This window comes from Panthera tigris, chromosome X, assembly GCF_018350195.1.
Source record: "Panthera tigris isolate Pti1 chromosome X, P.tigris_Pti1_mat1.1, whole genome shotgun sequence".
Lineage (NCBI taxonomy): Eukaryota > Metazoa > Chordata > Mammalia > Carnivora > Felidae > Panthera > Panthera tigris.
Window position 1 is genome coordinate 41,503,016 of NC_056677.1, and position 24,681 is coordinate 41,527,696.

Consider the following 24,681-nt stretch of genomic DNA (forward strand, 5'->3'; position numbering starts at 1 on the left):
TTATCCGTTCATCTATGGATGGACACTTGGGTTGCTTCCACAATTTGGCTATTGTAAATGTCATGCTGCAATAAACATAGGGGTGCATATATCTTTTCGAATTAGTGTTTTCATTTTCTTTGGGTAGGTACCCAATAGTGGAATACTGGATCATATGGTATTTTATTTTTAATGTTTTGAGGAACCTCCACACTGTTTTCCACAGTGGCTGTACCAACTAATTTACATTCCCACCGACAGTGCACAAATGTTCCTGTTTCTCCACATCCTCACCAACACTTATTATTTCTTTTTGATTGTAGCCATTCTGACAAGTGTAAGGTGATCTCTCACTGTGGTTTTGAGTTGCATTTCCCTGCTGATGAGTGATGTTGAGCATCTTTTCATGTATCTGTTGGCCATCTGTATGTCTTTTTTGGAAAAATGTCTATTCAGGTCTTCTGCCCATTGTTAAATCAGATTATTTGGGATTTTTTTTTTTTTTTTTTTGGTGTTGAGTTGTATAAGTTCTGTATGTATTTTGGATACTAACCCCTTATTGGATATATCATTTGCCAATATCTTCTTTCATTTACTAGGTTGCTTTTTTGGTTTGTTGATCATTTCTTTGCTGTGCAGAAGCTTTTTATTTTGGTGTAGTCCTAATAGTTTATGTTTGCTTTTGTTTCCCTTGCCTGAGGAGACATATCTACAAAAATGGTGCTAAGACTGATGTCAAGGAAATTACTGCCTATGTTTTCCTCTAAGAGCTTTATGGCTTCAGGTCTCACATTTAAATCTTTAATCCATGTGAGTTTATGTTTATGTATGATGTAAGAAGGTGGTCCAGTTTCGTTCTTTTGCATGTAGCTGTCCAGTTTTCCCAACACCATTTATTAAAGAGGTTGTCCTTTCCCCATTGTGTATATTTTTTCTCTTTTGTTGTAAATTAATTGACCATATATGGCTGGGTTTGTTTCTTGCCTCTCTCTTCTTTCTATTGATCTAAGTATCAGTTTTTATGCTAATACCATAATGTTTTGATTACTAGAGCTTTGGAAAATAGTTTGAAATCAGGGTTATGATATCCCCAACTTTGTTCTTTCTCAAGATTGCTTTGGCTATTCAGAGTCTTTTGTGGTTCCATACATATTTTAGGTTTGTTCTATTTCTGTGAAAAATGCCATTGGAATTTTGAGAGGGATTGCAGTGAATCTGTAGATTGCTTTTGGTAATATGGACATTTTAACAATATTAATTCTTCCAACCCATGAACACAGAATATCTTTCTATTTACATATCTTATTTAGTTTCTTTCATCAGTGTGTTATAATTTTCAATGTATAGGTCTTTCACCACCTTGGTTAAATTTATTGGTAGGTATTTTTCTTGATGCAGTTATAAATTTGGGGGATTGTTTTCTTAATTTCTTCTTCTGGTAATTTATTATTAGTGTACACAAACACAACAGGTTTTCGCATATTGATTTTGTGTCCTTGCCACTTTATTAAATTCATTTTTTAGTTCTAACAGGTTTATTTTTGGGGGAGTCTTTAGGGTTTTCTATATATAATGTGATGTCCTCTGCGAATAGTGATAGTTTTCCTTCTTCCTTTTCAATTTGGATGCCTTTTATTTCTTTTTCTTGTCTATTTGCTCTAGTTAGGAGTTGCAATACTCTGTTGAATAAAAGTGGCAAGAATGGACATCTTTGTCTTGTTTCTGATCCTAGAAAAGCTTTCAGCTTCCCACTGTTGATTATGATGTTAGCTGTGGGCTCATCATATATGGTTTTTATTGTGTTGTGATACCTTCTGTCTATACCTGCTTTGTTGAGAGTTTTTATCATAAATGGATGTTGAACTACGGCACCTGGGTGGCCCAGTCAGTTAAGTGTCATACTTTGGCTCAGGTCATGATCTCACGGTTCATGGGTTCGAGCCCCATGTGGGCTCTGTGCTGTCAGCCTGGAGCCTGGAGCCTGTTTCGGATTCTGTGTCTCTCTTGCTTTCTGCCCCTCCCCTACTCGTGCTCTATCTCTCTCTCAAAAATAAATAAATGTTTTAAAAAATTAAAATAAATAAATGGATGTTGAACTTTGTTAAATTCTTTTTTTGCATCTATTGAGATGATCATATGATTTTTATCCATTTTGTTGGTGTGGTGTGTCATATTTATTGATTTGCAGATGTTGAACCATCTTTATGTCACTGGAATAAATCCCACTTGATCATTTTGTACGATTCTTTTAATGTATTGTTGAATTCAGTTTGGTAATATTTTGTTGAGGATTTTTAAATCTGTATTCATCAGGGATAGTGACCTGTAACTTTCTTTTCATGGGGTAGCCTTGTCTGATTTTGGTATCAGGGTAATTTTGACCTTGTAAGATGAATTTAGAAGTGTTCCTTTCTCTTCTGTTTTTTGGAAGAATTTGAGAAGGATTGATATTCTTTGAATATTTGGTAGAATTCATCAGTGAAGCTGTTTGGTCCTGGACTTTTCTTTGTTGGGAGGTTTTTGATTACTGTTTCAGTCTCCTTTTTAGTATTCAGTCCGCTTAAATTTTCTATTTTCTCATGATTCAGGCTTGGTAGGTTGTGTGTTTCTAGGCATTTATCCATTTCTTCAAGGTTGTCCAGTTTGTTTGCATGTAATTGTACATAGTGGTCTAGTTGGTGATTTTTATAGTTTTTTCTCTGTTGAACCATCCTATTATTCTTTCACTGTGAGCATATTTTTGTTTATGTCTTGAGCATACTTACAGAAAGCTGGTTTAAAATCCTTTACTGCTACTTCCAGCACTTGAATCAGTTCAGGGTCAGTCTCTGCATTTCCTCTTAAACCTCTGTTATTTCTCTTGATACCTTTCTGTCTCTTTCTGTGTTGGTTATTTTCAATTGTATCTTGGTTGTTGGGAATCATATATTGTAGACATTTTTAATTCTGTTTAGTTCCCCTGAAGATTGCTGATTTTTTGTTTCATTTGGGTTAGCAAGTATTTAACTTGGCTTAACTAAAACTGGAAAACTGTCTCCTCTGTGGCTTGTGGTAACCCAAAATTTAGTTAATTTGTGTAGTCAACCAGAGATTAGGAGGAGTTCACATGCAGAACTTAGGCACCTTTTTCTGTCTGAATTCTCCCTTGACTTTCTGGTGCTCATGATGTCTGCAAAAACTCTCCTTTGATTCTTCAAGTCAATAATTAGATTTTTTTTAATGTTTATTTCTTTTTGAAAGAGACAGAGCACGAGCGCGGGAGGGGCAGAGAAAGAGAGACAGAGAATCCGAAGCAGGCTCCAGGCTCCAAGCTGTCAGCACAGAGCCCCACACGGGGCTCGAACTCAAGAAACTACAAGATCATAACCTGAGCTGAAGTCGGATGCTTAACTGACTGAGCCACCCAGGTGCCCCTCAAGTCAGTTTGACTGAAGTTTTTCTAATGGAGTTTTAGTTACCCCCCCCCCGCCCCATGGCAAGTGACTAGGTCTGCGCACAAACTAAAGGCTGTAAATTTGGTAAACATATCCAGTGCTGTCCTTTTTTCTAATTGTCAATTCTCCTCCAGTAAATACCTGATTTTGTTGCTCTTCAATATCTCCAGATAGTTTTTTTTTAATATTTTGTTCAGAGTATAGCTGTTATCTATGTGAAAGTTGGTCTGATAAAAGAAATTCAGTCTTTCTGGAACTTAATTATTGTTAATTTTTGTTTTTTTGTTTTTTTTAATATGAAATTTATTGTCAAATTGGTTTCAATACAACACCCAGTGCTCATCCCAACAGGTGCCCCCCCTCAATGCCCATCACCCACTTTCCCCTCCCTCCCCGCCCCATCAACCCTCAGTTTATTCTCAGTTTTTAAGAGTCTCTTATGGTTAGGCTCCCTCTCTCTCTTAAGTTTTTTTTTTTTTTTTCCCTTCCCCTCCCCCATGGTCTTCTGTTAAGTTTCTCAGGATCCACATAAGAGTGAAAACATATGGTGTCTGTCTTTCTCTGTATGACTTATTTCACTTAGCATAACACTCCAGTTCCATCCACGTTGCTACAAATGGCCAGATTTCATTCTTTCTCATTGCCAAGTAGTATTCCATTATATATATAAACCACATCTTTATCCATTCATCAGTTGATGGACATTTAGGCTCTTTCCATAATTTGGCTATTGCTGAAAGTGCTGGTATAAACATTGGGGTACAAGTGCCCCTATGCATCAGCACTCCTGTATCCCTTGGGTAAATTCCTAGCAGTGCTATTGCTGGGTCATAGGGTAGGTCTATTTTTAATTTTTTCAGGAACCTCCACACTGTTTTCCAGAGTGGCTGCAAATTATTGTTAACTTTTGTATGTGGTATAAGGTATGGGCCAAGGTTTGTTTTTTTCATCCAAAACTTACATCCATTGTTCCAGCACAATTTTTGAAAAGACCTTCCTTTTCCCCAATGAATCACTGTGGTGCCTTTGTCAAAAAGAGTTTGTCTGTATGGGTATGGTTCTGTTTCTTGACTCTGTTCTGTTCTATTGATATATCTATCTGTACTTACATCAGTACCACACTGTCTGAAGTATTGTAGCTTTATAGTAAGTCTTAACACTACATATAAATCCCTGCTTTGGCTATTCTAGGTTCTTTGCCTAGCCACATAAACATTAACATTTCCTTGCCAGTTTTTACCAAAAAGTTGACAAATAATTGATTGAACAAGTAGAAGACAAATGAGTATGGTGATAGCAAATTTCAATAACACTCAACCAATTTGATGTATATATTAATAGAATACTACAGCCATCAACAGCTGTATATATATGCTTTTCCAGGGACACATGAAACATTCTCCTAGATAGAGCATATGTAGAAATCATACAGAGTATATTTTCTGACAGTGTGGAATTAAGTTAGAAATGAATAACGAAAAAGCATCAAGAGAAAATGGCTGTATTTTTGACGAATAAATTAAAGCAATAGTAGAGGGAGCTATGTATAATTTAATTAAAAAAAGGTATACATGCTTCCTTCTAAAAGTTATAGAACACAAACTTCCCACTAAAATTAACAACAAAATAGGATCAAGGTCAAATCCTGTACAAAACTATTATTTTTAAAAATGTATGACTGACTGGGGTACCTGGGTGGCTCAGTCGGTTAAGCGTCTGACTCTTGATTTCGGATCAGGTCATGATCTCACAACTTGTGAGTTCGAACCCCATATAGGGCTGTCCGCCGACAGCACGGAGTCTGCTTGGAATTCTCTGTCTCCTTCTCTATCTGCCCCTCCCCCACGAATGCTCTCTCTCTGTCTCAAAAATAAATAAACATTTAAAATAAAATAAAATAAAATAAAATAAAATAATTTCTTACTGATCTTCTCCCTATCACCCACTGCTGGCCATGTCGCCCTGAGCAGGATTGTGTTGTTACAGGGCTCCGTGTCGTTCGAGGATGTGACTGTGGACTTCAGCAGGGAGGAGTGGCAGCAGTTGGACTCTACACAGAGACGCCTGTACCAGGATGTGATGCTGGAAAACTACAGCCACCTGCTCTCATTGGGTAAGCACAGCCATTCTAAGAATCTACAAAGGAGCATGTAATGGATAAAATTGTATCCTCCCTGTAAAATATGTTGAAGTCCTGACCTCCAGTACCTCAGAATATGACCTCTTTTGGAATTAGGGCCTTTATAGAAGTAATCAAGCTTAAATGAGGTCATTAGGGTGGGTCCTAATCTGGTACGACTGGTGTACTTAAAATAAGGGAACTCTAGACAGAGAGACACATACACACGGAGGAAAGACCGTGTGAAGACACATAAAGAAAAGAAGATGGCCGCGTCACTAGAGTGATGCATCTGTAAGCCAAGAAATGCCCAAGACCACCAAGATGTTGGAGAGCAACATGAAACGGTTCCTTCCTGTTTTGAAGGTTCTACTTCAAAAAGAGCATGGCCTTACTGATACCTTGATTTTGGACTTCTGGCTTCCAGAACTGTGAGACAGGAAATTTCTGTTATTTCAAGCTGCCCAGCTTGTGGTATTTTATCATAGCAGCCCTAGGAAAGTAACATGAATTTTTATACTTGGGAAGTGGGTTGCTGCTGTAACAAATACTGAAAAAAAACATGGAAGTGGCTTTGGAATTGGGCAATGGGTAGAGGCTGGAAAGGTTTTAGGTACTTCACAGAAAAGGCCTAGATTGCTTTGAAGAGATTGCCGATAGGAATGTTAAAGGGGCTTTTGGTGAGGTCTCAGAGTGAGGAGCATGGAAACTGGAGGAGAGGAGATCCTTGTTATAAGGTGGCCGAGAGCTTGACTGAATTCTGTTCTGTTGAGTGGAAAGTAGAAATTGTAAGTGACAAACTTGGAATTTTAGCTGAGGACATTTTTTTCCTTTAATGTTTATTTATTTTGAGAGCAAGAGAGCACGTGCTAGCAGAGGAGAGAGAGAGAGAGGAAGAGAGAGAATCCCAAGCAGGCTCCACACTGTCAGCGCAGAGCCTGATGCAGGGCTGAATCTCATGAAGTGTGAGATCATGACCTGAGTCAAAATCAAGAGTCGGACACTTAACTGACAACCACCCAGGTGCCCCTAGCTGAGGAAATTTCTAAGTAGTGTTAAAAGGCATGGCCTATGCTTTCCTTGCTGCTTATAGTAAAATGTAGGAGGAAAGAAAGACATTGAAGAGGAATTGTTAGTAAAAATGAAGCAGAACTTGAAGATATGGAAAATGTTTGGCCTATCCATATCACAAAAAAATGAGATGGACTCTGGAAAGAACACCAAAGGGGTGGACAACCAGTTGCTAAGCAGAACAGATGTATGCCTTGTGGATCCAGTCAACCCTGTCAGTAGAAATACTGCCAGCTTAGACTGAAGAGGACGGAGACAGGAAAAAATGAGCTGTCCAGGAAAATGAGGGAAGGCTGTAGGCTATCTGGGATTGTGCAGATAGGACGTAGGCTGGTAAAACCGTTTGGCTGTGTACACGCGTTTTCCTTCAAGAAGAGGGATGAATGACTCCAGGGATGGGTCAGAGGCCAACAGGGCTGCTGCCACCACCACAGGCCCAGAAGTCACTGTCTGGGAAAATGGCATGTGACAGACCATCACCTCCTCAGTTCCAGAGGGCAAGCCACCTGCTTGGTTCCAGGCCTGAAGGGGCAGAGCTCTCACCCAGGGTCAAGGGTGTGGAGTTGCCACATCTGATCTGAGGTCACACCTCATGACAACTTTCGGCTCTCTTGAATTGCTGCTCCAAAGTTCTTTTCGACTCTCCCTTATAGTACTTGTCGACTGTCACGTTTGTGCCATTATTTAGCCTTAGATGGAGTTTGCCACCCACCTTGGGAAGCATGCTCAAGCAGCACACTCCGGGAAGACCCAGGTTCGGTGCTCTAGGGGTTACTACTGACCTCTCACCATCTATAGGCTGGGGCTTGATCAGAAGGACTTGGGCCCCCTGTGAGTGGGGAGTGGGTCTCTCCTGCTGGCCACATTTCCTGTGTCCCACCACTGGGTGAGGATTCAGCACTGGACTCTTCCATGTTCACTGCCCATTACTAAAGGAGTCTTTGGTTCTTTTTTTAAAAATGTTTTAAATGTTCGTTTATTTTTGAGAGGGAGGGCAGGGAGAGGGGCAGAGAGAGAGGGAGGCACACAATCTAAAGGAGGCTCCAGGCTCTGAGCTGTCAGCACAGAGCCCGACATGGGGCTCGAACCCATGAACCTGGAGATCATGACTTGAGCCAAAGTCAGACGCTTAACTGACTGAGCCACCCAGGCGCCCCGAAGGAGTCCTTGTTAAGTGTCCTTTCTTCCACGTGCTAAAATGCTTAAATTCAGCAAGTAAGTAAGTTGAGACCAAGTAGGAAGCTAAAAGCTGTTTCTCTATAGAAGTGCAGTTATCCTCAGAGGATGGCAGGGCTTTGCTCCAAAATCCTAAGGTTTGCTCTGTGATTCTCCTGTGAGGGCCTGCCAAAAGCTTCATCCCTATCTGCCACGAACACTTCAAACACCACTGGATCTGCCAGATCATATGGCCCAGTGGCAGAGCAGCTTATATGGCAGTCTGGATCTGTAAAGAGCCTTCTTTCATTCTGGACTTTGTTCAAAACTAGCAGTTTTTTGGATCACATGGTAAATGGGCCAGAATAGCACACCCAGATGAGGAATATATTGCCTCTGAAGTCTGTAGAGGCCCAGTAGGCATTATCCCTCTTTTACTTATAGCAAGAACCAGATGCAAAAACTTATTCTTCCCTTGGAGATTTCTAGGGGTCCAGTGGCATGGAACTTTCCCTCAGGTAGATGGCCCCTAAATTTTTGTCAGATTTATGTCCTACCCTGTGACATACAAATATCTCACCAGTAAGTCAAGAGTCATTACTACCTCTCGTTCATAAGGTCCAGTCAGCATAATGTCATAAATGCAATGGGCCAACGTGATATCTTGTGGAAGGGAAAGGCAGTCAAGATCCCTGCAGACTGGGGCACTTGGGTGGCTCAGTCAGTTGAGCATCAGACTCTTGGTTTCAGCTTAGGTCATGATCTCGCAGTTTGTGAGTTCGAGCCCCTCATCAGGCTCCATGCTGGCGGTGCAGAGCCTGCTTGGGATTCTGTCTCTCTCCCCAACTCTCTGCTCTCCCCCTCCCCTTCCCCCCACTCACTTGTTCTCTCTCTCAAAATAAATAAATAAACTTAAAAAAAAAGATCCCTGCAGACTAAATTATGACATAGGACTGAAAGGCTGATATATTTCTGAGGTAGGACAGTAAAGGTATATATATAGTTGGTCCTAACAACTGAAAGCAAACTGTTTCTAGTAGTCTCTACTAACAGGTATTGCCAAAAAAAAAAAAAACCCAACCCACACATTTGTCAGATCAATAGCTACCATACCAGGTACGAAGGGATGCGTTAATTTGCTTAAGCAGTGAACCTGTGTCTCGTACAGCAGCTGCTATTGGAATTACCACCTGGTTAAGCTTATGATGAGCGACTGTCATTCTCCAAGATCTATTTGTCCTCTGCACAGGCCAAATAGGTGAGTTGAATAGACATGTGGTGGAACTCACCGCCCTGGCATCCTTCAGGTTCTTGATGGTGGCCCTAATCTCTGCAATTCTTACAGGAATGCATATTTCCTTGGTTTACTATTTTCCTAGTAGAGGCAGTTCTAGTGGCTTCCACTGGTCCTTTCTCACTGTAATAGTCCTCACTGCACAGGTCAGGGAACCAGTATGGGGATTCTGTCAGTTGCTGGGTATCTGTATTCTAATTTTGCATTCCTGAACCAGGGAGATAACCACAGGATGGGTTTGGGGGACTGCTGGGCCCCCTGTGAGATGGAGCTGGGCTGAATCGCAATTGATCACTTTACTCTCATAAGCCCCTATGCTGTCTAGTGGGCCACAGTGACATCCTGCGTCTCCTGGAATTAGTGTCCATTTAGAACTGGTGTCCAATGATCTCTGAAAAGCCTCACTATGTCCTTTGCCTCAATGCACAGTCACCCTGACAAGGGGACTGTAAATCCCTTTAGAGAAGGCTGGGAGAGAGATTAGTAGTATAAATTTTGACAGTGTAGTGGGGGTCCTTCCTCAGGGGAGCTGTCTCCCCTTCATTCAGAGATTTCTGGGTCTGTAAACTGGCTCAAGTCTGAAAATTGATGGAGGAGCTGAGACTCTCTGTTTTTATGTTTCAAGTTAGACTTCTGTTCACTTGAGCTAGAACTCTTCTCTTTATACAGATCAAGTAAGAATTTAATAGATTGCTGGGGTGTCTGGGTGGCTCAGTCGATTAAACATCTAACTTCAGCTCAGGTCATGATCTCACAGTTCGTGAGTTCGAGCCCCACGCCGGGCTCTGTGCTGACAGCTCAGAGCCTAGAGCCTGCTTCAGATTTTCTCTCTCTCTCTCAAAGATAAATAAACATTAAAAAATTTTTAAAAGAATTTAGTAGATTGCTCATCTGTTTTCTAGAGACATCATGATCAACTAGCCAACACCATGGGTCTCTCTGCAAGTCAGACTATTCTGATCACTGCTGTCCACTATAGTATCTGTCCACTATAGTATCACTTGACCCTGCTGTCCACTATAGTAACTGTGCCCACCTTGCATTTAGCAATTCAGTGCCTCCATGTGGCCCCTGCCACCCCAGGATCCAATTATGCCCATTGCATTTGGGTTTCCCAATTGAGTGGCAGCACTTCCACTATAATTGTGTGTCCTACAGAGAAGAAGCAATCACAGAAATCTTTAAGGATTCTGCCCCCTCCCCACACCCACCCAAATTTGTTTGTCACAGCCATGGTCACAGATATGTCCTCTGGATCCTCCCAGTGCGGGACAGAATGTCTTACATGATAAACCCACTCTAACATCCCAGTATCCCCAAGCCTTTGGATGCCTTTCTCTATAGTATAGAGAGTTCTTCCAAAGCAGTTCTCCATTTCAGCTGCATTTAGTACAGGCCATGTTTTGATCCACGTTTCTGCCAACTAAGCAAAATGTTCAAGCCCTCTCTAACCCAAGTGGCATCATTAAATTCAGAATCTGTTTAGTGTGCACATACCACTAAATCTGGCCTGATCCAACTTTATGTTCTTTCCATTATCCCGCACTCTTTTATTTATTTTGACAGAGAGAGAAAGAGAGAGTGGGGAAAGGGAAGACAGAGAAAGGGAGAGAGAATCCCAAGCACACTCCACACTGTCAGCACAGAGCCCAATGCAGGGCTTGATCCCACAAACTGTGAGATCGTGACCTGAGCTGAAATCAAGGGTCGGATGCTCAGGTGACTGAGTCACCCAGGTGCCCCCATTATCCCACACTCTTCATACCCATTTTTACCCAGATTTCCCAGATTTCTGTCTATATAAATTAGACAAATAATGCAGTTCTTTTGCACCTTCTCATGAATTTACACTATATCTCACTCTTTGGGCCCTGATGAGACTTGAGTCCAGTTAGAGGTCTAGAAGCAAATACGGGTATGTCCTGGGAGAACTCAGCAGTACCTTGCAAGGCAAGTACCTCAGAGGAGGCCATTGCAAGGTCCTCAGGCAAAGTAGGGTTAGTCTTCTCAGAGAGGGGTAGAAGGGCTACTTCTACTGGCAAAGAAGACTCATCAGAATGTAGAAGTTCAGCGTCCTCATATGTTTCCATTCCAATTTTTAGGTTTCCTTCCTTCTCAGTCAGTTCCCTCACCTGAATAGCAGACACCCTGTGAGGTTGGGAATTCAGTTTGTGTTGTAATGTAGCCATTCACAGGATGAGACTCTGGGTTTGGTTTTCAGCAATATCAACTCTGCAGCTACAGGAGGTAGGGGTTTCTTTCAGGAAAGACATAGAAATGTTCAGGTCATGTATGCAGTGCTTGAGCTGGGAAATCAAATCCCTGAGTGCATCCTTTAGTTTCCGGCCCCCCACTTTGACCAGCATAATTAAGAGCAACCAGGCAATCTTATACTTGTAAGTTTGACAAAAATGTCTAGGGTATCAAATATAAGGTCCTGCAGAAAGATGCCTCTCATCAGCATTTGATTAGGAGTATCCAGGGGTGATATTTTGCATATCTCTTTTGCCACATCATGCCATGGACTATTAGTGCCCTCTTTACTACTGGAAATAGAGTCATTAGCGCATTCAAATCTAATCAGAATAGGGAACCAATTCTAGAAACCCCATAGCCAGTTCAGAAAACTCATTCTTACTATTCTTTTCCTCTAGAGTCACCCTCAAAATTTGTATTATGGCTCTCCAGAGAAATGGAACCAATAAGATACGGTTATATATGTATACAGAGTACACCCACACACTATACATACGTACATATACATAGAGACAGAGAGAATGAATACATGTACATATACACAGAATCTGGGAAAGAGGTTTATTTTAAGGAACTGGCTCACCTGACTGCAGGGACTGACAATTCTGAAATTTATAGGGCAGGCCTGCAGGCTGGAAATTCGGGTGAGCTGATATTGTAATCCTGAGTCTGGAATCTTCAGGGCAGGCCAGAACACTGAAAACCGAGGCAAGGTGTCTGTGTTGCAGTCTTGAGGTAGAATTCCTTCTTTCACTAGCCATTCCTTGTTCCCTCTGCCTTCAGCAAACACCTCAGTGGGTTATGGTTCGTCACCTAGTGGGCTGACCTGAAAATTCATTCCTTGAAGGATCTGCCTGAATTGGATTGTTGTAGTCAATGTAGTTTCCATTGACTTTAATCACAGGACACAGTAGTACTAAGAGACCCCCCCCCCAAGGGATTTCCTGTATTCCAGACATGCTTCTTCCTCTTTTCCATTGTGGGGCAGGAGTCCAGTTCCCCTGAGTAACCAAGATCAGTCACCCAGGCCAGCACAGTAATTCCCTTCTTTGCCTTTTGATTCAGAGATGTGAGGGGCCCAAAATGTCAGGTGGCAGATAAGTCTCCCAGTTCAGTGGAATCACTATTGTGTCTCCCAGTGGAAGCATTCCTCCCTTTGGAACAGCAGAGCTTAAGGTCATAAGAACAGGAAGCAAATATTTTGCTAATGGACCAGGAGAGGTAATAGTGAATGGTGCCACTCCTGGGCTGGGGCCAACGGAGTGGGGCCACCGCCATTGTAGGCTTGGAGGGTAGAATATTGAGCCAATAAGAATTACTCTCAAAACTTAAAATCTAGTGGAATTTGCCTTGTTAGGCTTTGGACTTTGTTGGGACCTGTGATCCCTTTTTTCATTCCAGTTTCTCCCTTTTGAAATGGGAATGTCTATCCTATGCCTGTCCTACCACGGTATTTTGGCAGATGAGTTGTCTGCTTTCACAGGTTCGCGTGGAGAGAAACTGCCCCAAGATGATTCACACTCCCAACTCATTCATAACCAATTTGGGTGATTTAGATAAGATTTGAGACTTTGAGTTGATATTTTGATAGATTTTGAACTTAAGACTTGATGCTGGAATGATTAAGACTTTGGGGGATATTGGGATGGAGTTAGTATATTTTGCACGTGGGAAGGACATGAATTTGGGGGGGTCAGAGGGCAGATTTTTATAGGTTGAATTGTGTGTCCCCTGAAAAAAAGATATGCAGAAGTCTGAACCCCCAGTACCCAAGAATGTGACCTTATTTGGAAATAGCGTCTTTATAGAGGTAATCAAGTTAAATTTTGTTAATGTTTATTTATTTTGAGAGACAGAAAGCATGAGAGGGGAGGAACAGAGAGAATCCCAAGCAGGCTCTGCGCTGACAGAGCTCACGACTGTGAGATCATGACCTGAGCCAAAATCAAGAGTTGGTTGCTTAACCAACTGACCCACCCAAGCACCTCTGAAGAAATCAAGTTAAAATGAGTTCATTGGGGTGGGCCCTAATCTAATATGACTGGTGTCCTGGGGCACCTGGGTGGCTCAGTTGGCTAAGCGTCCGACTTCAGCTCAGGTCATGATCTCAAGGTTCCTGGGTTCAAGCCCTGTGTCGGGCTTTGTGCTGACAGCTCAGAGCCTGGAACCTGTTTCAAATTCTGTTTCTCCCTCTCTCTCTGCCCCTCCCCTGCTTTCTCTCTCTCTCTCTCTCTCTCTCTCTCTCTCTCTGTCTCTCTCTCTCTCTTAAAAATAAATAAACATTAAAAAAGATTTTTAATATGACTGGTGTCCTTATAAAAAAAGGGAAATTTGGGCATAGAAATAGACACACATAGAGGGAAGACAGCCATGTAACTGAAGTGATGCACTTACAAGCTTAGGAACATCAAAGAATGGAACGTCGTTGCTGGCAAAGAACAAGCTAGAAGAGTCAAGGAAGGATTCTCCCTTACATCTGTGAGAGAGGGCATGGCCCTGCTAAACACTTTGATTTCAGACTTGAGCCTCCAGAAGTGTGAGACAATGATGTTCTGCTGTTTTAAGTCACCCAGGTTTTGGTACTTTGTGAGAGCAGCCCTAGGAAACGAACACAGAGCCTCCATGAGAATATTTCCATTCTCAGCTGCTGAGAACTCTGCAACATCTGATGTGTGTGCTGGTGGCATCCTTGATTGGTCTGAGATGCTTCAGTCCATTAACCTCTGTGATTATTGCTCTTTTCCCAGTGAAATGTGGTTACTTTTGGAAAGCAATTAGCTGGACCCAATTCTATCATGTCCTGTTAACAGGGTATGAAGTTCCCAAACCAGAAGTCATCTTCAAGTTGGAGCAAGGAGAGGAGCCATGGATTTTGGAGAGAAAAACCCCACATCAGAGCTGTTCGGGTGAGTGAGTGCAACCCAGGCAGATCTGGGGGCACAGAAACACTTTTCTTTTCCTAAGAGGTTGGTGCCTTTAAAATTCTATTATTTCTACCATCTTGAAGGTTCTAAACTTTGGAAGCTGCTTAAGGAAAAATAACATTGGCCTCTTAGGTACCAGACTGCTCTCTCCCTTTATTTCCCTTACTGTTGTCAACTGTCTTTTTGGCCTGACTTGCGTCCAGGAGAATTGCTACAGTTCCTACACTCTGGATCATATGCCAGGCTTCCTCCCTATAGATCTTGCTTTTTTGGATGTTCTGTCCTTCCATCACATTTTTATGCTTCATTATTTAAACCCCACCCCCAAGGTCTTAGATTCTTATCATACACTTTCAGGTTCTTTTTGTTGTTAATTTTTTAAATCTTTCTTTATTTTTGAGAGAGAGAGAGAGAGAAAGCAGGGGGTGCGCAGAGAGAGGGGAAGACACAGAATCTGAAGCAGGCTCCAGGCTCTGGGCTGTCAGCACAAAGCCCGACGCGGGGCTTGAACCCACGAACTGTGAGATCACAACCTGAGCCGAAGTCAGATGCTTGACTGACTGAGCCACCCAGGCGCCCCTATACTTTTAGGTTCTAATGAGTTTGCCTTCTTTGTAAACCAGCTTGTTGCCTCACTCCACCTTCTTTCTCCTAAGTTTTATCTTCTCACGTCTAAGATACCAATAAACTGTCATCTACAACCAGCCTCACCTCCTCCTCTCTCTGTAGGAATTGCTTTCATATTCCTTACTCCTCTCCACCTCCCCATCACAATGTATCTCTCCCATCTTCTGACCTTAGGATCATTGTCATTTAGCATTTTTTCTTTTAAATAAGTCAGCTGTATTCAGGTATAATTTACATACAATCAAATGTATCCATTTCAAGTACACAAAGAAGATACACACACAAAAATGAGCCTTTATGCCCCTAGTAGTTAGTATGTACCACCCCTTTAGCCCCAGGCAACCATTGACCTGCTTTCTGTCACTATAGATTAGATTTGTCTTTATTAGGGTTTCATATGAATAAAATCATACTATATATACCCTTTTGGGTCTGGCTTCATTTGTTTGGCATAATGATTTTGTGATTCATCCATGTTATTGAGTATATAACTAGTTTACTCCTTTTATTTTATTTTTTAATGTTTACTTTTGAGAGAGAGAGACATACAGACAGAGTACGAGTGGGGGAGGGGCACAGAGAGAGGGAGACACAGAATCCAAAACAGGATCCAGGCTCTGAGCTGTCAGCAGAGCCCGACACGGGGCTCGAACTCACAGACTACGAGATCATGACCTGAGCCGAAGTCAACACTTAACTCACTGAGCCACCCAGGTGCCCTTAGCTTATTCCTTTTAAATGCTGAATACTATTCCCTGATATGAATAGATTGCCATGTTTATCTATACACCTGTTGATGACAGGTGGTTATTATTTGGTTATTGTGAATAAAGCTGTAGTGAACATTCTGGTATGTCTTTGTGTGACCATATGTTCACATTTCTCTTGGGTAAATACCTAGGAGTGGAGTTGGTGGGTGATATAATTGTGTAAGTATATGCTTGCCTTTATAAGACGTGGCCAGGGGCGCCTGGGTGGCTCATTTAGTTAAGCATCTGACTCTTGATTTCGGCCCAGGTCGTGATCTCACGGTTTGGGTGTTCAAGCCCACGTCGGGCTCTTCACCGATGGTGCAGAGCCTACATGGGATTCTCTCTCTCTCTGTCTCTCTCTGCCTACACTCGCTTGCTCTCTCGCTCTTGCTCTCTCTCTCTCTCTCTCAAAGTAAATAAACTTTTTTTTAATAAAATAAAATAAAAATAAAAATAAGACATGGCCAAACTATCTTCCAAAGTGGCTGTGATTTTACACTTCCAGCAGCAACACACAAGAATTTCGGTTGCTCCACATTCTTGCCAACCCTCGCCACCATCAATCTCTTTCATTTTTGCTATTATCCTGGATGTGTAATGGCATCTCATTATGATTTTAAGTTGCATTCCTCTGATGAGTAATGAAAAGTATTTTTTCATGTGCTTAGTGACCTTTGTACATTTTTGTTTGAAGTGTCTGTTCAACTATCTTTCCCATTTTTTTTTATTGGGTTGTTTCCTTAATGAGTTTTCAGAGTTCTTTATATTTTCTGGCTATAACTCCTGTGCCAGATATATCCATTGTCAACATTTTGTTTTAATTTGTGGCTTTCACTTCTATCTTCCTACTGGTGTCTGTCAAAAAGCAAACATTTTTGGGGCACCTGGGTGGCTCAGTTGGTTAAGCGTCCAACTCTTGGTTTCTGCTCAGGTCATGATCTCATGGTTTCATGAGTTCGAGCCCCACACTGGGCTGTGCACTGACAGCACGGAGCCTGCTTGGGATTCTCTCTCTCTCCCCTTCTCTCTGCGCCTACCCCACTCACTCTTTGTCTCTCTCAAAATAAATAAGTAAACTTCAAAAAGAAAAGATAGTTTGTAACTCACAGTTCCCAAGAAGAGGAGACATGCCACACCGGGAAGCCCCAGGGTCAGTCAGAAGGCCAAAGTCATGAGGGGAAAGCACAGCAAGAGCCTTTATTGTTATTTTCCTGGGAAAGAATGGGTAAGGCAGAGTGAGCAGGCTGGGAAGGTTTACCATTGGCTAGTTTGAGTAATTTCAGCAGGGCTTCTGGGGTGTAGGGACTGTCTGTAGTTACCTGGTATCTGGTACTGAGGTGATTAGGGCAGCGGGATAGTGGCTCAACCTGTGAGAACTTAATAAAGGAGATAGTTGGTGGACATGGGCTCTGGATTGGTTGGTTTGCATATGAAAGTTATGCTTACAGGGAAGTCATTTGCTATCTCTGGGCATGAACTAGCACTGGGAGAGGCATTCTCTCCAGGATGAGCAAGGCACCAGATGGCAGAGCATCAAGAATACAGAAAATAAGGGGTGCCTGGGTGGCTCAGTCAGTTAAGCATTCTGACTTTGGCTCAGGTCATGATCTCACGGTTCGTGAGTTTGAGCCCCACATCGGGCTCTGTGCTGACAGCTCAGAGCCTGGAGCCTGCTTCGGACTCTGTGTCTCCCTCTGTCTTTGCTCCTCCCTCGCTTGTGCGCTCTCTCTCTCTCTCTCTCTCTCTCTCTCTCTCTGTGTCTGTCTCTCTCAAAAATAAATAAACATTAAAAATAAATTTTAAAAAAGAATACAGAAAATAAGATAAAGAAGATATGATACACACACGCACACATGCTGGAATACTATTCGGGCATAAAAAAGAATGAAATCTTGCCATTTGCAACAACATGGATGGATCTAGAGAATATAATACTAAGCGAAATAAGTTAGAGAAAGACAGATACCATATGATTTCACTCATATGTGGTATTTAAGAGATAAAATAAATGAACAAAGGAAAAAAAGAGAAAGAGAAACAAACCAAGAAACACACTCTAAACTACAGAGGACAGACTGATGGTTACCAGAGGGGGGGGGGGAAGGAGGGATGGGTGAAAATAGGTGAAGAAGATTAAGAGTACACTTCTCATGATAAACACTGAGCAATGTATAGGGTTGTTGAATCAGTATACTGTGCACCTGAAACTAATATAGCATGTACATTAACTATAGTGGACTTAAAGTTAAAAACTTAAAAAAAAACAAAATAAGAAAATATAGTTAATATACTGTCCTTTTGGCAAACCCACACTTGCTTTATTACTGTAGCTTTTATAATGAGTCTTGAACTCAGGTAGTCTGCTGGGATTTTATTTGGAGTTGAGTTGACTCTATGGACCAATTTTACGAGAAATGATATCTTCACAATATTGAGCCTTCTAATCCATGAGCATGGCATACTTTCTGCATTTATTTGGGTGTTTGATTGCTTTCAGCAATGTTTTATGGTTGTCAGTGTAGAAGTCTTATGCATCCTTCATTAAATTTATCCCTAAATATTTGATGCTTTTTGACACTATTGTAAAACGGCATTGTTTTTTAAATTTTATTTTCAGATTGTTCATTGCTAGTATGTATAAATTGCTCATGATTGATTTTTGTACATTGACTTTGTATCCTGAGGCATTCCTACATCTACCTATTAGTTTTCTTGTAAGTTCCTTGGGGTTTTTCATGTAAGCAATCATTATCACTTTAGAAACACTTTTACGGGATGCCTGGGCAGCTCAGTCGGTTGAGCATCTGACTCCGGCTCAGGTCATGGTCTCAGGGTCTGTGAGTTCAAGCCCCACGTCGGGTTCTCTGCTGTCAGCACAGAGCCCACTTCAGATCCTCTGTCTCCCTCTCTCTCTGCCCCTTCCCCTACTTACTGTCTTTCTCAAAAATAATAAACATTTTTTTTTTTAAAAAGAAACATTTTTACTTTTTCCTTTCCAATTTCATGCTTTTTCTTACTTTTCCTTATTTCACTAAGACCTTCAATTTGATGTTGAGTAGAAGTGGTGAGTGTGGGCACGCTTGCCTTGTTCCTGATATTAGGGATAAAAAATTCATACCATTGTGTATGATGTTTTTTGAAGCTGCCCTTTATCGAGTTATAGGAGTTCTTTTTTAAAATTTTTTATTAACATTTATTTATTTTCAAGGGGGGGGGGAGGGGCGGAAAGAGAGGGAGACACAGAATCTGAAGCAGGCTCCAGGCGCTGAGCTGTTAGCACAGAGCCTAATGCAGGGCTTGAACCCATGAACTGTAAGATCATGACCTGAATTGAAGTTGGACGCTCAGGGAACTGATCCACCTAGGTACCCTTATAGAAGTTCTTTTTAAATCCTAGCTTGTTTAAGAGTTTTTTAAAATCATGGTTACATGTTGAATTTTGTCAAATGTTTTTTTACTCATCTTATTAATCATATGAGTTGTTGTTTTTATTTTGTTAATATGTGAGTTATTTATTTTCATATGTTAAATTAACCTTATATTTCTGAGATAGATACTAGTTGTTTATGATATATAACCCTTAATATATATTGTTGAGTTATATTAACTGATATTTTGTTTTAAATATTTTCATTTTCATAAGTGATTTTGGTTGTAGTTTTCCTTTTTTTCAGTGTTGTCAGGTTTTGGTATTAGGATTATTCTGGCCACATAAATCAGTTGTGAAGTGTTCCCTTTTCTATTTTCTGAAATAGTCTGTGGAAGATTGTTATTCTTGGGGCGCCTAGGTGGCTCAATTGGCTGAGCATCCAACTTTGGCTCACGTCATGATCTCACTGTTTGTGAGTTCAAGCCCCACATCGGGCTCTGTGCTGACAGTTCAGAGCCTGGAGCCTGCTTCAGATATCTCCCTCTCTCTCTGCCCCTCCCCCCCCCCCGCACTCTGTTTTTTTCTCTCTCTCTCAAAAGTAAATAAACATTTAAAAAGGCTTTAAAAAGGTTTACTGCTTGTGCATTATGTTCTATCATAATAGAAATCTATTAAAATAATTAGCAAAATGAATCGCACAGAAGGTGTCTGCTTTTGGAATTTGGAAAAAGTCTTGCTAGCAATATGATCAGATTAATGTTCAAAGTAAAAGGCTCAAACTGCTTAATGAAGCATAAACATGTTTCTTTTATCCTTTGTTGTCTAATTTATTTTTCTTTTCAAATTTTTATTTAAATCCTAGTTAAGGGGCGCCTGGGTGGCTCAGTCGGTTAAGCGTCTTACTTCGGCTCAGGTCATGATCTCACAGTTTGTGAGTTCAAGTCCTGCGTCAGGCTCTGTGTTGACAGCTTGGAGCCTGGAGCCTGCTTCAGAATCTGTCTCCCTCTCTCTCTCTGCCCCTCCCCTACTCACACTCTGTCTCTCTCTCTCTCTCTCTCTCAAAAATAAATAAACATTAAAAATTAAAAAAAAAAATAAATCCTAGTTAACATATAGTACAATATTGGTTTCAGGAATAGAATTCAGTGATTCATCACTTACATACAACACCCAGTGCTCATCATAACAAGTGCCCTATTTAGTACCCATCACCCATGTAGCCCATCCCTGCACCCACATCCCCTCCAAGAACCCTCAGTTTGTTCTCTATTGTTAAGAATCTCTTATTGTTTGTTTCCCTCTCTCTTTTTTTACACTCCCATATGTTCATCCGTTTTGTTTTCTTAAATTCCACACATGAGTGAAAACATATGGCATTTGTCTTTCTCTGCCTAACTTATTTCGCTTAGCATATGTACTCCAGCTCCATCCACATCATTGCAAATGGCAAGATTTCATTCTTTTTGATGGATGGGTAATATTTGTGTGTGTGTGTGTGTGTGTGTGTGTGTGTGTGTGTGTGTGTGGTGTGTGTGTATACATGCCATATCTTCTTTATCCATTCATCATTCAATGGACATTTGGGCTCTCTCCATAGTTTGGCTGTTGTTGATAATGCTGTTATAAACACGGTGCATGTACCCCTTTGAATCTGTATTTTTGTATCCTTTTGGTAAATACCTAGAAGTACAACTGCTGGATTGTAGGGTAGTTCTACTTTTAGTTTTTTGAGGAGCCTCCGTACTGTTTTCAGAGCAGCTACACCAGTTTGTATTCCCACCAGCAGTGCAAGAGGGTTCTGCTTTCTCCACATCTTCGCCAACACCTTGTTGTTTCCTGTGTTGTTAATTTTAGCCATTCTGACAGGTATCTCATCAAGTGGTATCTCATCATGGTTTTGATTTGTATTTTCCTGGTGATGACTGATGTTGAGCATCTTTTCATGTGTCTGTTAGCCATTTGGATGTCTTCTTTGGAAAAATACCTATTCATGTCTTTTGCCTGTTTCTTTTTTTTTAATGTTTTTATTTATTTTTGAGACAGAGGAGGGGCAGAGAGAGAAAGGGAGACACAGAATCTGAAGCAGGCTCCAGGTTCCGAGCTGTCGGCACAGAGCCCGACACAGGGCTCAAACTCACAGACTGTGAGATCATGACCTGAGCTGAAGTCAGATGCTTAACCGACTGAGCCACCCAGGCGCCCCATCTTTTTCCTATTTCTTAACTGGAGTATTTGTTTTTTGGGTGTTAAGTTTGAGAAGTTCTTTATACATTTTGGTTTCTAACCCTTCATCAGATATGTCATTTGCAAATATCTTCTCCTATTCCATAGGCTACCTTTTAGTTTTGTTGATTGTTTCCTTCACTGTGCAGGAGATTTTATCTTCATGAAGTCCCAGTAGTTCATTTTTGCGTTTGTTTCCCTTGCCTCCAGTGATGTGTCTAGTAAGAAGTTGCTGTGGCTGAGGTCAAAGAGGTTGCTGTCTACGTTCTCTTCTAGGGTTTTGATGGTTTGCTTTCTCTCACATTTAGGTCCTTCATCCATTTGGAATTTACTTTTGTATATGGTATAAGAAAGTGATCCAGTTTCATTCTTCTGCATGTTGCTGTCCAGTTTTCCCAACACCATTTGCTGAAGAGACTGTATTTCTTTATATTGGATATTCTTTCCTGCTTTGTCGAAGATTAGTTGACCATATAGTTGTGGGTCTATTTCTGGATTTTCTATTTTGTTCTATTGATCTATGTGTCTGTTTTTGTACCAGTACCGTACTGTCTTGATGACTAGAACTTTGTTATATAGCTTGAAGTCTGGAATCATGATATCTCCAGCTTTGCTTTTCTTTTTCAAGATTGCTTTGGCTATTCAGGGTCTTTTGTAGTTCCATGCAAACTTTAGGATTGTTTGTTCTAGCTCTTGAAAAATGCTGGTGGTATTTTGATAGGGATTGCAGTAAATATGTAGATTGCTTTAGGGAGTATAGACATTTTAACAATGTTAGTTCTTCCAATCCAGGAGCATGGAATATTTTTCCTTTTTTTTGTGTCCTCTCCAATTTCTTTCATAAGCTTTCTATAGTTTTCAGAGATCTTGTATCTCTTTGGTTAGGTTTATTCCTAGGTATCTTGTAGTTTTTTGGTGCAGTTGCAAATGGGATCAATTCCTTGATTCCTTTTTCTGCTGTTTCATAAGTGGTGTATAGAAATGCAACAGATTTCTGAGCATTGATTTAATATCCTGCAACTTTGCTGAATTCATGTATTAGTTCTAACAACATTTTGGTGGTCTTTCGGGTTTTCTACATAGAGTATCATGTCATCTGCAAATAGTGAAGTTTGACTTCTTCCTTGCCAATTTGGGTACCTTTTATTATTTTTTTAATTTTATTTTTAATTTTTTAAAATTTACATCCAAATTAGTTAGCATATGGTGCAACAATGATTTCAGGAGTAGATTCCTTAATGCCCCTTACCCATTTAGCCCATCCCCCCTCCCACAACCCCTCCCGTAACCCTCAGTTTGTTCTCCATATTTATGAGTCTCTTCTGTTTTGTCCCCTCCCTGTTTTTATATTATTTTTGTTTCCCTTCCCTTATGTTCATCTGTTTTGTCTCTTAAACCTTTTATTTCTTTTTGTTATCTGATTGCTGAAGCTAAGACTTCAGCGCTATGTTAAATAGTAATGACGAGAGTGGACATCCCTGTCTTATTCCTGACTAGAGAGGAAGAGCTCTCGGCATAAATATGTTTTCCAGTGGCACAAAAGAAATTAAGTGCTAAGCAGGCTAAATGGAGGAAGAAGGTATAAATGTGTCTTTTGATTTAAGAATAAACTGGACTTCTTGAGGCATTTTTGTGAGTGGCAAATAGAATGCAAGCTTGCACCACAGGTTTTGTCTAGACCGTCGACTCTTCATTTATGTACTGTTCATTGAGTCTGTGGGCTCAGGAAAAGTGTAGGGAAGCTTTTTATTGCAGATTTTTTGCACTAAAAATTGGTACTGGTGATGTAAATATTGTCCAATACAGCAGGGGTTTAGAAGCTAACTTAATTATTTATAAGTTTTATATTTATACTCATTATATATATTATATTAGTATATAATATAATAATATATAATTATATATATAATTTAAAGTGAAAAGCAGAACCTCTTCTGTATATTAATATGTAGAATATTATAATTATATATATATACACATATATATATAATATATATAATTTAAAGTGAAAAACAGAACCACTTCTAAAACCATGACTCGGAATCCAGTGCTTAATATCTCCAGAATACATTAAAGCCAAGCGTGTGAGAATAAAAACACAACGTAAGAATAAAAGGATGAGATTTTTGGCTGGGATATGTATCCAGAATACAGCATCAAAGTGACCAACGGGGTAAAACTGAACTTGATGACTCAGAGCATTCTCACAATCTAAAATCTCTTGCTGAGGAAATAGTGTATAATTTTTCCATTTTAAAATTATCAAGAATCTCATATGTCTCATGCACTATACTGGTCATGGAAACATCTGTGATTCCCACTCTGGGTGAAAATAGTGTATTAATTATGTTAACGCTGGGGCACCTGGGTGGCTCAGTCGGTTGAGCGTCTGACTTCAGCTCAGGTCATGATCTCACAGTCCATGAGTTCGAGCCCCGCATCAGGCTCTGTGCTGACCGCTTGCTCAGAGCCTGGAGCCTGCTTCAGATTCTGTGTCTCCTTCTCTCTCTGCCCCTCCCCCACTCATGCTTTGTCTCACTCTGTTTCTCAAAAATAAATAAATGTAGAAAAATTTTTTTAAATTATATTAAAGCTTATTTGCAGTAACAAAGAGATTATAAGGTAAAGTGACTTAAATACTGAAGAATTTTATTCCTCTCTCAGATAAAGTTGCTAATATCACAGCCCTTTGGAAAACCTTGTTGCTCATGTTTATCCGGGAATCCAGGTTCCTTCCATTACATAACCCAGCCATCTCTTGGGTTTGTGCGTGTGTGTGTGTGTGTGTGCGTGCCACCTGCACGTTTGTATCTGTGTTGCTGCCAAGGCCAGGTTTTAGTAAAGCAAGAAGGCCGAAGAGGGTATAGAGGAAACATGCCTACTGTCACAGTGCGCTGACTTGAAAGTGGCAGCTATCGTATTCTCTCACGTTCTGTTGATGAGAACATTGTCACATGGCCAAACCAATTTTCTCAAAGGAGGCTGAGAAATGCTATCATGACTGGGCAGCCATATGCCTGGCTACTTTCCTCTTATTGCAAAAGAATGCTGAAATAGGTTCTAGTGGACAGCTTTCAGTCTACCACAGATAGCTGATCTTCTCTCTGATTTTATGCTTCTTGTTAGATGTGTATGATTTTAGGTCCAACAAAACAGTTATACCTAGATGGAGAGTTGGAGTGTGGATATCTACTTATTCTTTTATATAGGCCAGAATAGCTATCACCCCCAGTATTTTTCCTATAGGCGTAAGTTTTTCTCGATTTTATGGAGATTGACATACATCACTGTATAGATTTAAGGTGTACTGCATCATGATCTAACTTAAATACATCGTGGAAGATCAGCACAATAAGTTTAGTTAAAACCCATTGCATAAGATACCAAAAAAAAAAAGGTTTTTTTTTCCTTATGATGAGAACTTTAATGATCTACTCTGTTGGCAAATTAAATTGGCTTTTTGATCACATTAATTTG

The 24,681-nt window shown here is 40.6% G+C and overlaps 1 protein-coding gene across 3 annotated transcripts in view; it reads left to right on the forward strand.

Moving 5' to 3' along the window:
- The window catches only part of ZNF81 (zinc finger protein 81), an 89,716-nt gene that overhangs the window by 55,596 nt on the left and 9,439 nt on the right, over positions 1-24,681 (forward strand). For all 3 annotated transcript variants that reach the window (XM_042974460.1, XM_007081610.3, XM_015537318.2), the window contains 2 exons: positions 5,400-5,526; positions 14,119-14,214. In XM_042974460.1, the coding sequence (XP_042830394.1) occupies positions 5,400-5,526; positions 14,119-14,214 (223 nt within the window). The remainder of the gene's footprint in view (positions 1-5,399; positions 5,527-14,118; positions 14,215-24,681) is intronic.